Source organism: Taudactylus pleione, unplaced genomic scaffold (genome assembly GCF_031769625.1).
Source record: "Taudactylus pleione unplaced genomic scaffold, aTauple2 ptg000093l, whole genome shotgun sequence".
Classification (NCBI taxonomy): domain Eukaryota; kingdom Metazoa; phylum Chordata; class Amphibia; order Anura; family Myobatrachidae; genus Taudactylus; species Taudactylus pleione.
This window is the reverse complement of record NW_028284495.1, coordinates 37,243,016-37,256,546: the sequence shown is the minus strand read 5'-3', so window position 1 is coordinate 37,256,546 and position 13,531 is coordinate 37,243,016. Positions and strand designations below refer to the sequence as shown.

General features: G+C 41.3%; 1 protein-coding gene across 5 annotated transcripts in view; it reads right to left on the bottom strand.

Annotated features, from left to right (window-relative positions):
- Positions 1-1,727: 1,727 nt before the first annotated feature.
- The window catches only part of MTCL1 (microtubule crosslinking factor 1), a 193,290-nt gene continuing 181,486 nt past the window's right edge, over positions 1,728-13,531 (bottom strand). For 4 of the 5 annotated variants that reach the window (XM_088469685.1, XM_088469679.1, XM_088469680.1 and 1 more), the window contains 3 exons: positions 13,109-13,137; positions 11,379-12,906; positions 1,728-2,724 (listed from right to left, as the gene is read on the bottom strand). In XM_088469685.1, the coding sequence (XP_088325811.1) occupies positions 2,566-2,724; positions 11,379-12,906; positions 13,109-13,137 (1,716 nt within the window). In that variant the 3' untranslated portion in view covers positions 1,728-2,565. Of the gene's footprint in view, positions 2,725-9,972; positions 10,031-11,378; positions 12,907-13,108; positions 13,138-13,531 lie in introns of all 5 variants that reach the window. The other variant, XM_088469683.1, reaches the window with a different exon arrangement.

Genomic DNA, 13,531 nt, shown 5'->3' with positions numbered 1-13,531 from the left:
CCACCTCTGAATCAGGCCCAGAGTCTGTAAGGATGGCTAAAGACTGCATACTGCATACCCTGGACGAGTCTGAGGTGCGATGCCCTCTTCACTCATTACATGTACCGGCTGGGTCAGGCTTTAGGCAGACAGCACCTCTCATAAAAGTACTTTATGGACAGTTCAGCTGTCTGCAAATTTGTTGATACATAATAACCATGGAGGTTAGGGAGAAGGAAACCAACAAGCACTCTGCTGTAAATAAATGGTAGCAAAAGTCTTCTTATGCATATACACATCTGCTAGAAAATAGCATTGCCACACACACCATACATCAGTGGTCCCTATATAAGAGAATCGGTATGAAATACTGATGGACGGGATGCTGGCTGTCAGTACACTGACAGGGGCATCCCGATGGTTCAAATCCTGACAGGGGAACGGTGATTACTGTTCCCCTGTCCTATTTACCTCCTAACCCTAACCATCCTTTCCTGCACCCTTATACTAACCCTCCCTACCCCGCACCCTAACCCTCCACCCTTAGTGCCTAACCCTAACCTCCCCCCAGTGGTGTCTGAACCTAACCCTGCCCTGTCTAGAGCCTAACACTAACCTTCCCCCTCCCGCAGCCTAACCCTAAGTCCCCCTGGGGCACCTAAACCTATCCCCTTTGTTGATACTTACCTTTCTCCATATGCTGGGATCCCGGTTTCAGCATCCCCAGTCAAGTCGGGATTCCATTGCGGTGTTCTTTCGGCAATCGGTATTTCGGTATTCCAGCACCGGGGTTCCGGCAGACGGCATCCCGGTTGTCAGGATCCTAACCGCATCCCTAAGTAAGTATTATGAGCAGAAGCATGTAGATAATTTCTTATATGTCCCTGTAGGGAAACCATCCATTCAGAACAGCTGGTTTCTAGCACATACAGTATATAACCAAATAACAGCCATATACCCAGAGTGAATATATCTGATTCAACTTAGTAGTTCTAATCAGGGCCAAATATGTAACAATTGCTTCTACAGTGTAATGGACCCACAAAGAGAATATTTTTCGGCTGGCTGAAAACCAGCAGTGCAGACACTGGAAAAGCAATAGACACAGAGGATGAAGGACACAGTTCTCCGGCAGCCAATGCTTGTGGTGATCTGGCAGTGGAACATCTTGTAAATACAGTAGAGGGCCTTCTACAGATCAGGATGGGGCAGGTTTGTTTTAGTGGGGTGAAAATTATTTCTTGCCCTGAATTCTATTTCTTAGAGCTTAGGGCCTGATTCAGATCTGTTTGATAAGAAGCGTTCACACGCAGACTGCCGATGTATGCATCGTGCGAGCGTATGATTCGAGCGAGTGGGTCTGAATCAGGTCCTTAGTGTGCAATTATAGCGTACAAAACTGAACTAGGACTTATATCTAATAATAAGAATCCATAAACCGTGACTAACCAAACAGACAGAAAGTCACATCCAGATAACACCATTAAGATGTGATCGCTGAGGCCAGTGATGTTTAACTTGGCAAAAGAGACACTTGCATCATCAAATAAACGCACACTGTACATCTGCTGTATGCGCTGTCACATCCAGTTATGCAGTTAAGATCTATTGGTATGTTTTTATCTGCCTAAGATACTAGATTTGAGGAAGGCACCTATTTATTTGTGTGCACGGTCCAGGAGATAGAATTGAACAAAACAAGCGTAAATATTTCTTTAAACTTTAAATATTTTAATTTTCATGTCAGCACAGCCTGGTACACACCTCTGAACATACTCCATTACATTTCATTATGCCTTGGCTTTTCTATGAAACTTCACAGAGATTCGTACATACATAGCTGGTGGACAGTCATTTAAAAATTAATTTTCTGTGTCATCAGTGCAAGAAAAACTAAACAGTAAAATTACAGTACATAAATTCACAACAATATTACAGTCAAGTTCGGATTCATTCTTGTAGAGGATGGTACGTTACAGTACAGTGTAGAAATTATGTACATGCACTAAAGTGCCAATATCATCTACTGATATGTCTTTATTTGCATACAGTCACCGTGATAAGACATTTTTTTACAGTATTTCCTCACGTTAATAAAATACATTTCAATTCAGCTAACTGAATGGATTTTTTCTTTCACTACAGCTTCAGATAATATGAAGCATTTATCATCCTATGCATGTTGTAGCACTGATTGTACAAAAAATAACAGAAGACTAAACAGATGGGTATTGCAAAAAAACAAAAAAACTAAAGATACAAGTAAAACAAAAGTATACAAAAAACTGGAAAGACAGTCAGTACTGAGAGTAAGAGCATTCATTTTCTTACGTTGTGGTTTTGTCATGACATTTTTGTTCTCAGCAAATAAGCAAGGATGATGGAACGTAGACATCATCATCTCATACAGGCACATTAGATGTCCCATAATAGAAACACAACAACATGTTTCACAGATCAAACATTCAGAAATTGCACATCCCTCCTGACAGAGACTGAGAGCTATGGACCTGGAATTACACACACTGTATGATTGGTAATTCATGCAAGATGGCATCAGTCTTCCCTTCCCTCTGCTCATGTGTCCTAGTTTTCCTGCTCCTCATTCAGATTACCAATAGATGGGGCCTGGGAGACAGTTGGGGAATGTGTAGCCCATCTGGAAGGCAATCGTCGATTCGCTGGTCTCTCTGGTCTGGAGAAGCTAGACTCTAAGGACGGAGCTAGCGTGGAACAAGGCAGTTCCTTTACAACAAAAGAGAGAATAGAGGAAGATATCATTTTAGAGTGATACATCCCTGGTATGCATTTCCACATACAGTAACCTTAATATTGGTGCAAGCTAGATACAAAAATAGTAAAAGAAAAATATAAAACTACAGCACGACAAATAGTTTATTACACTAATAAAGTCAAATTTGCAAAGTTCTTTCTGGAATAAAATAAAATGTTTACAAATTCAACGAAAACGACAGCAAATTCTAGTGCTGCTATTAAAGGGCCGTTAATGCAGTGTGGAATCTCTATCGTGCATGAGGGCTATTCAATTAATTACATGGGTTATTAGGGGGAAAATATCCATGTATTAATTGTGACTGCTATTAATCCATTTTAACAACACCTAGGGCCAAATGTAATAGGGTGACAGTTTAGAAAATTTGAGAGTTTAGCAGACTAGACGATCTTTACTGAGATTTGACATAATAAATATAATTATTATAATAACTAACTCAATTTCAATTACTGTGATTTTGGTAACCACAAGATGTCAGAAGTGCTCGGAATGTGGGCATCACCATTATTGCTGATATTTTATGAAATCATAACATGTCACAAACTAACAAACAACTACAGCATAACTCCTACTATCTAATTAGGTCACTCTAGGAGAATTATGTACCAAGCTAACAATACATTTTGAGACATTGCAGCATTTGATTCATCCTATAGCTAAAAAAAAAGTGTCAGTAAGAGACAGTTTAGATTCCCCCCCCAAAAAATAAGAAAGAATAAGAGAGATTGATGGATAACCTACATTGATGACAAGATTCAAGAACAAAACAGTAACAAGAGGTAACAGACAGACAGACAGAGCACAACAAACACACACATATTTGGATTTATGCAGTAAGAGGAGGGTGAAGACAAACATTGTTATGATGTTAGTTTTACAGAATACAAAGACCGTAAGAAGACGGGAGTCTAGCACAGCTGCGCGAGTTGTTTGACTGAAATATGTTATTGAAAATAATCCTTATCAGTAATGAAAGAACATGTAACATGATGTTATTGTGATCAGAAATAGATGATTGCTAATTAACTACTAAATACAAACATTTTAAACAAGATGCCTGTAAAGTAAACATATGACAGCAACAGCTTATATACTATATTCGTCAATAGCGTTCAATATAACATGACCGATGTCAGTGAATCCATACGTTACATATGTTGTGCTGCCACATGCACGTAGTACAAGCAAAAATGCAAAGAACATTAATGATATCCTAGTAATGTAACTATGGTTGTTCAATATGCGTCTGCTTGCAATATGTTCATTTTCTCTCAAATGGAAATGCGTGCATATCCCAACCGTAAAGCATATGCTACTAGCTCCTATACCACATAATTAGTACTGGGGTTATATGCTATACATTAATATGCACTCAAAGCGGTTTATTTACTAGTGTAACATGGCTAGTAAAAGTATTGCCCTTTTAAATTTAGGGCGTAAACACGAATGGAAGTGCTGAGTCTTAGAAATTGACCCTTAGTAAATAAATCTCAAAGCAGGGATTAATCTACCATAAAGATCTATGATGAATGTTATGACTTACTATATATTATGCAGTAAACCCACAAATGTTCTAGTGTCATATTTCTTATGAGCTACATAGAGCTCAACTGTAATCACTCAGATCTAGATGTTACCGATTTAAAATTATTATAAAAACACATAATTTACAGTAATTTGTATAACCTATGTTTTAAAAAGTTATATTTCAGTTGTGTAGGCTTATGCTTTAATCTGCTAGTATCGCTGTTAATATCACTTGAACATGCAAACATTGAGTATAAATAGAAAACACTCTATACTCTATAACAGAAAAAATAGCAAAACTTGTAGATTAATTAAAAAAAAAGAAAAAAGATGAGATATAGCTTTCAAGTGGATTTGACTTGACAACTTCTCACTGGAAAACAAAATATGCATCAGAATCTATTTAGTAGGATGTCGATTTCATGCCATTTTCATTTATGTGAGGGTTAGAGCCATTAAAAATTTTAAAAATGATCCTTGAGTATCTTTTCTAGGAATTCATAATGGTAAAGTCAGAATAATCTTGAAGAGTTTATTTACCTCAAAATCATGTTTAACATGCCCGTCCTACCCTGACTAGTTCTCTCTCCACCTTGGTTGTTATGAAGATATAACTGCCTGCATTCTGTACAGTAGAGAATAGCTGTGGGTATAACGGCACCATCTAGTCTGGATCTCACGCTTGCACTCAAACTGCTCCTAACTAACCTGACCTACAGCCACTTTAGACTAATAATGGTTTCTCAGTAATGGTGTCGGACCCGCCCCACAGTACTGGTCAGTAGGAGTGGGATGCAGACGCTTACCTTACTGGCGCCAGAATACTGACGCTGGTCAGAATCCCGGCGCCAGCATCCGACTGCTGGGATGCCGAAGGAAAGTAGCGAGGTGGGGGGGAGGGTTAGGCACAAAGGGGGAGGGTTAGGTTTAGGGTGCAGGGAGGGGGAGGTTAGGTTTAGGCACTAGGTGGTGAGGTTAGGTACAGGCACCAGGGAGGGTGGGTTAGGGTAGGGAGAGGGTTAGAATACCGACCACCAAGTGTCGTTATGTTAACCCTGTCGGGATCCAGGCGTCGGGATTCTGACCGCCTGGATCCCGTCTGTTGGTATTACATACTGATTCCGTGGGTAGCATATAGCGACTTAAGCTGTCCATACACTGCATGATAGTGCAGGGAACAGGGCAGGAACGACTACTCAATAGACATAGCGCATGTTTACACTACACCATGGGTGGCCAACCTGCGGCTCTCGAGCAGCATGCAGCTCTTTTGTTTCTAAGATGCGGCTCCCCCCACTGGAACTGGGTACGCTGGTCTCTGAATCGATCAGAGACTAAAGAAGCCTCTGATCGCTTCAGAGGCCAGCATTCCCAGTGATGCATTGCACGGGTGACGTCATAACGTGAGGAGCCTGCCCTGCGCGCCTGCTGGATCTAGTTAGCCCCAGGCAGAGGCAGCGACTGTGTCAGCGGGAGACAGAGCCAGCATGGTCAGGTAAGTACTGGACTGGGGGCACTGCTTAAGCGGCACTACATTAGGGTGCCCAAATACAGGGGGCACTACTTTAGGGGACACAAATACAGGGGGCACTAATTTAGGGGGCACAAATACAGGAGGCACTGCATAAGGGCCAAATTTACAGGGGGCACAAATACAGGGGACACTGCAAAAGGGGCAAAACTACAGGGGGCACTACATAATGGGCACAAATACAGGGGGCACTGCATAAGGGGCACAAATACAGGAGGCACTGCATAAGGGGCACAAATACAGGGGGCACTGCATAAGGGGCACAAATACAGGGGGCACTGCATAAGGGGTGCAAATAGAGGGCGCGCTGCATAAGGGGCACAAATACAGGCGGCACTGCATAAGGGGCACAAATACAGGGGGCACTGCATAAGGGGCACAAATAGATCATGCTTCTGCAAATGACATACCAAAGGCGGGTGCACAAAAATGGGGCGTGGCCTTGTGACAGCTAGGCCATGCCCCATATTTTGCACGTGCTGTCGGCGCACGCTTCCTGTAGGGTCTTTAACTTAGCTACAGGTATTTTTTGGCTCTTTGCCTCTGACTGGTTGGCCACCCCTGCACTACACAATGTATAGAGGTGATCTCCATTTACGGCCTGAAGTTGGCTTAAAGATGGTGTAAGCGTGTAAGGGGTGTGGCATGTACAGGTGCTAGACAAGGGATGTGTAACTCCGCCCAGGGACATAAAATACTACCCCCAATAGCCCTGCCAGGACATCAACCACTGCCGCTACCACCTGTATATAGAACACCAGCAAAACTGTGAGTTTAGCTTAATCCTACCTTTGTTGGGAACTTGGGACACAGAGGAATATTTTAGGCATATTCTACAGGGCTCCATATCCTAGAACTGTATGTTGCTATTTTTATGCCACTTCCATCTCTCATATGTAGCAAGTGAGTGTGGCTTAGCCAGACCTACAAGCAGTTTTTATAGGCTATACTGTACGTAGTGTATATTTTTTATGTATTTGTTTCAGGCTGAAATTTTCTCTGTTGCTGTTGATGTTAGGAAATTACAATGACAGTGGTCTTTTTTCCTATGAAATCCCTACAAAGAAAAAGATTAGATAAAATAAAACATCTTTTAGAAGTAATTAAAAAAAGCTCTATGTATTTAGTGTGTTTCATATAAAGTGCATGTCATTAAGACCAATAGGTTCCATCCACATACCTGTTTGCATGTTTTTAATAGCCTTCGCTCTTATGCTGGGTACGCATTAGGCGATATATAGTTCGTACAGCCGGTGAGCTATATATCGTTTAGTCCATCTGGCAGTGTGTACACACAATATACCTGTGAAAGACATCTTTCATAGATATACAGAATTAGCTTTGCTGCACAGCAGATGCGATATATTTAAAATATATATGTGTCACATCTGCTCATGTGTACACTTGACTAACAACCCATATGCTGGCCACAGGAACCAGTGATAACGACATCACATCGAGCGGCCGATTATTAGGTGTGTATATTGGTCGGCGGGATGGCTGATCTAGCGATTTGTCGTTCAATTGTGTATTCCACATTTGTCTGTTACTGAGATTAACTCAATTCTTCTCCTCGCATTATAACACTGCCCTAATCACATACAACCCTTGCCTAAATTACCCAATCACAAGACTAGACTGCCTTCCACAGGATCAGCGTAACGTTCCAATTGTCTAATTGGTTACAGATAATTTTCACTTTGCCTACAGGATATAATGATAAGAAAAAGTGCTCAGAATTAATGAGATGTGGAGATAAATAGTATAGCAGTTCTAGTAAACACATTCGGAAAATAATTCCAAATTTCTCCACTTTTATAGAATCCCAACTTATTGGACCCGCCGTTTGTGGAGTTGAGGTGTCACGCCTCTCGTTCCCTACATTTACCCCAACTGAATATTGCCGTGGTCCCCATCTCTATGTCCTGATATCACAATGAGGATGTTGGGAAGTGTGTAATTTTTCACACAAATGCACTTTCTGTATATGACACTAGTTTATGTACCCCACCTTTTTCTATGTATTCTTCTTCCAGTTTATCTCTGAAGTAAAACAACAACAATTAGGGGCCTATTTATCATCAATATTTGCGGAATATACCGCCGAAAACAACCGTTTTGGGGAATGCCCATATATATTATGTATCACCCCAGGGCCGGCTCCAGGGATCTGAGCACCCTGTGCCGGCCCGGTACATAGCATCCTGTAATCGCGCAGGGGCATGGCCTCATTTCCATAGGCCACGCCCCCTGCGTGACGTTATTTGGAGGCGTGCCCACACGTCTCCAAATAACGTCAGGCTGGGGGTAAAGCCCAGCCCCCTGCCGTCAGTGAATAGATGCCACACTCCGGGGGTCCGGCACCGCCGCACAGCTGCGGTGGTGGGGTCTCCAACCTCCCAATTTGACCACCCATGGGCCACTTCGGCCCACGGGTGGAACAGCGGAACAGTACTGTCCGCTGAAATTGGGATGTTGGGGGGGTGCGCCCTCTATGGGTGGCACCCCTGTGCGACCACACTGGTCAAACACCCCTAGAGCTGGCCCTGTATCACCCATATGTATGAAAAAGAGATATCTGCTGTTGTCCCTCTATTTCCGACAGCAGCCGGAGCCCCCGGGGGGCTGCAAAGCTGTCATATTTACCAAGTTTGCCCTAACCTCTCATCTCGCTGCCTAACCCTAATATCAACATTTCTGGGGATGTCGACATGTTGCCTGTTGATATTGTGGTGTCAATATTATGATTATCGACATAGTAAAATGTCGACCTTATCACTGCATTCCAGAATAAATAGATCCCTGATGGAAAAATTCAGAACTCTGACAAACTAGTTACAGTCTGTCACTCATTAATACTGAAGTGCTAATTGGAATCATTTTGAGCACTTATGCCAATGATAACTCCAAATTTGTTTGAAAAGTGAAATCAGCATAGTAGCCACAGATAATGAAATTACAATTGTGATATATGTATTATGGTCCTGGATGCAAGCGAGATGCTTTAACCATGATTTTTGGAGCCAAACAAATGAAAGGAATGGAAAGAGAGAAGAAAACAGGAGGTATAAAACAAATGAATGATAATAAATTATACAAAGCCCAGCAGTAAGCAAAAAGTAAACAGATAAACACAAATCCATGTATTAGAAAATCAGAATACTGCACACCAGAATCATGAACGCAATGAACTGATTCTAAGGAATTGTGGCTAGAAATAATTGCACAGATGTTCCTACAACATCTACAAATGACGTCACACTTGTAAATATAAGTGGGGTTTTTGTTTGTAATACTGTAAAACAGTGGTCAGGGAACAGGGGTAAATTACCCCACATGGGGTAAAAATTAAACTCCTGAGGGTAATGGACGAACAGCCGGGCATGCATATGAATCATTCTGTAATATAGAATGATTCATATCCATGCCTGGCTGTGCCGCGGGGAGGCTCTAAGAAGGACGCCCGCTGAGATGTTATTACCAGCGGGCGGGCGGCTCCTTCACTGCAGCGCCGCATTAGCCGGAGGCAGGAGTTCTCTTCTGAACTCCAGCTTCCGCCTCTCTCCATGCCCACTATGGGAGAGACGTCATGACATCTCTCCCATAGTTCCGAGGAGGAGCCGGGCGGACAGGACGGCGACGGATGCAGGAGCGGGGATTAAGGTAAGTGTTTTTTTTGTACAAGTGGCACTACAGGGGCATTATATGGGGGTACTACTACAGGAGCATTATATGGGGGCACTACTATATGATTTCCTTCCTTTCAAATCAAGGGGGTAACATTGGCGTATCTAAATCTATTTTGGGGTAAAAGGTAAAAAAGTTCCCTGACTCCTGCTGTAAAACTTTTCAGGCTGTCCTGCATCTATTCTACTAAAGACCATGAAAGTTTCCCTGCACTTGTAAGATGTCCCTAGAAATATCAGTTGGCCAGTTTGTATCTATATTTAAACTGTAGTGACTTATAAAGTAATAGCTTGGTGTACACGGAGAACGCCAAACTCAGTCAGGGATTACTTTGTTCAATGGCTACATATCAATCTGTATCCACATCCATTTATCTTTTGGCTCTCTTTCAAAACTGTAATCAAAAGTTCTGCAGTAAGACAAAAGTGGAAACAAAGAGTAAAAGGAAACTTACAGCTGTGTAGCAGGCATAGTTACAGTCCCCAGGGGGCAGTTAGTAAGACAGTTTGGTTCTAGACAGAATAGACAGAAAAAAAGCAAATAGATTGAAAAAGAAATCAAAGCAATAATCAGCATTAGTTGTTTTTCCAAGAGATGGACATTTCCATGTTTCTAGAATAACGGTTTGCAAGCAGAAGTTACCAAGAATAGAAATATAAAGTGTTAGTACATGACATACAGTACACAGGGAGCCAATCATACATTGTGGGAAACCGGCGGTCAAGTTTGCTTTATGTTTTATACATGAGTCTTCTAGAGGGATTAACAAAATAAACCCACCAGTAATTCAGCTCTTACCGACTCATCACTTATATCTAGGGGATTGTCTTTAAGAGACCACCTAATCTAAAATGTTATGCTTTTGCACAATGTGTGCTGCTGTCTTGCTAGATAAACTGCTAGATGTAAACTGTTCTCCTTCACTACAAGAAGTGTAAGCACTGTAACTAAAGGGGATGGATGGTCTATAATGTTACAAGCTCAGCCATCAGAAACATGACAAAAGGAGCAGAGGTCAAACAGTTTTATGTACAATAAGTAACTAGTACAGCAGTTATGATTGCTTGCTTCCTATCCAGCACGAAAGATAATCAAAACTTGCTCACTTGTGGAATGCATCATTCTTTAAGTCACGGTTATTTCTACAGTATTACTATAATTATTAGTAACAATTGGAGGTGTTTATTAATGTATTTTTAATTTCTTTGAGAACAATATCCATTTCAAATACATTTTTACTGATATACACACCATAATGAAGACAACCATGAGGTAGGCTCTCATGCTTTGGACCCCAATCCCTGTGGCACCTACACAGAACTTATTCTTTTTCTATAAGCTTAACATTATGTAGAATTCTGAATTTTGGAGAGACACATCATTGCAGCTGATTGGGCGCCATGGTTTGTTCAATCAGTTACATAACACATTCTGGGCGGGATGTACTAATAGGAAAATGCGTCCAAAAATCCCAAAACGTCAATTTTGCAGCATTTTCCATATGTACCAAGCTCCAGAATGTAATACTGTACATTCCAGAGCTTCGTCCCGGTGGGCATCACCATCTTTAGATTAGGTTTGTGTTCCTGTACTCTTTAACCCAATAGTTTGACAGGCAATATCTCTGGACTGAGATTCTGCTGAATTAGTTCGAATGGCATTCCTAACAGAGTTAGCAACTTCTTTCATGTCGTCACTCATGTTTCTTGACAACGCTATATTAGGTTAAATGACCTCTAGTATGTAATCAGGATATAACATTTGTCATAATTAAAAAAAACTTCAACTCCAGCATACTCAAAGATGGATTCATAAAAACTTGTTGTAGTACAAAAGATAAATGTATGGGAATGTCCTTACCTCAATAGATCCTTGTTCAATTTTTAACAGTTCCGAAGCAGTGTGGTCTCTATAATCTCTAGTTGGACTGTTTGGCATTTGACTTTGTTCTTCTAAGAATTTCTTGCTGTGAATTCTGGCAGTAGTTTCTGTCAGTGAATAACTTGGTGGAGTAGAGAGGTCTTGCCTGCTGGAGCTAATATCAGCATACTGATCCCTTTGAAGCTCTATAATTATGCGAACAGGACTTGGAGATCTTCCCCTATCATCCATGTAGAGCTCCGGCATTGTCCCAAATTCTGGCCGGGGTTCTGCTGACCGAGATCTACTACTTGGTCTTGACATTTTTTGCAAATGGTCACAATTTACTGGACTATGATCAATAATATTAAATAGACTTGAAAGACCATCATTGATTGTAGTGTGAACAGGGCTCTCTCTAGTTGTTGTTGATCGAGCCCATGCAGACTCATTAAATCCTTTCTGGGGAGTACCTGATGTGACTCGATTAGTTGACTGATCTGCCTTAGGAAGAATCTTCTTCTGCAGTTTTGGAGAACCATATTTAGGAGAACAACAACTACGCTCAAACTTTGCTTGTACCTTTTCAATAGCTGGAGCTACCTGCCTGTTCCTCAGACTGCGTGAAGGTGATGATATAGGCGTAGAACCTCCCTTTGGAGTCAGACACTTGTGTGGACTGCTGGTGATGCTTCGTAAAGCCTCAGTTTGCAAGCCAATACTAATGGTTTGAGTGGTTTGTGTTCCTGTACTCTTTAACCCATTAGTTTGACAGGCAATATCTCTGGACTGAGATTCTGCTGAATTTGTTCGAATGGCATTCCTAACAGAGTTAGCAACTTCCTTCATGTCGTCACTCATGTTTCTTGACAACGCTATATTGTGCAGAGAAGAAGCAAAGCTGACGGTAGTGCAAACAGGTCTGTCCATTGGGTGTAGACCACTTTCTAGAAAGTCTTTGTTGTGTTTATTGAGATCACATGGCCATCTCTTAAACACCTCTGTGGCACCATTTTTTGCTTCAGAAATATTTCCTTTGGCTTTGGTCGCAGAAAATAGTAAATCTGGGTCTACATGTTTCTTCTCTTCATTGCTATTAGTGGCAGGCTTATCAATCCTATGGACCACAGGAGGACTTTTGTAGACCATAACCCCCATTCTTTCTGCTACATTGTGACTTTGGGCGGACTGATTTACACAGTGTTCAGGGTTGGTCAGTGTGTTTGTTGTCATAGTAACACTAGTGGTAAGGAACCATGAAGAAGACTGGAATGTTTCAGAGGCTGGTTCCGATTCAACTTTCCCATTTCCTGCTCTTTCCCCACTTATCCTCACAATATTATCACCCTGGACCCCATTACTGTAATCCCAGTTCTTGTTAAACTCTTCAATATACTTCAGATCATCAGGAGACAAGGGGGGAGTTAATTCATCCTTGTCGCCAGAAAGATCTAAATTCTTTTCAGGAAGGAAAGGAGAGCTCTCCATTAATCGATGAAATTCAGACATGGAGGAAACAGACATGACCCTATAAAACAAAGGGCATGTAGTCATTCAGAAATGTGGCTCCACTCCTGAAACAGCTCAGCTATACAGAACAGACAAACATGCGTGACTACTGTGAAAGCATGCACAGCACAAAACAGGAGGGTGCAGGTAATGTAGTCCTGTAGACTTTTATTTTGAAATCACATTTGTTCATTACGAGAAGTTATAGTAGAAATACTTACCTCTGCAATCCTCCTTTTTGTATATCTTCCTGCAATAATAAGCAAGATGGTTATAGCATTATTTAGCATTGATAAAAACAAAAGTTATTACAATTTTTTGTTTATTTTCTGTATCAAGGCAGCAGAGTCCATTGTGGTACACCTTTTGCCAGAAATCCTGTATCATTTCATAAAGATTTTGTATAAAATAGTTATTTGCAATGATGATCCTTGTAAGTCTGTTTTGCAGAAACTGGCTATTTTCCACAGCGCTGTAGGAAACTATGATCACGACGGCTGCTGACATAAACAGTTGGTTGGTTATACACAGACAGACAAATGGAGTTTGCTAGTACAAGGGCTGGATTTACCATTGGTCACAGAATGCTTACCCTGAACTACATGTTTGTCAAACTTTTTCTTTTATCATTAAAGACAAATGAA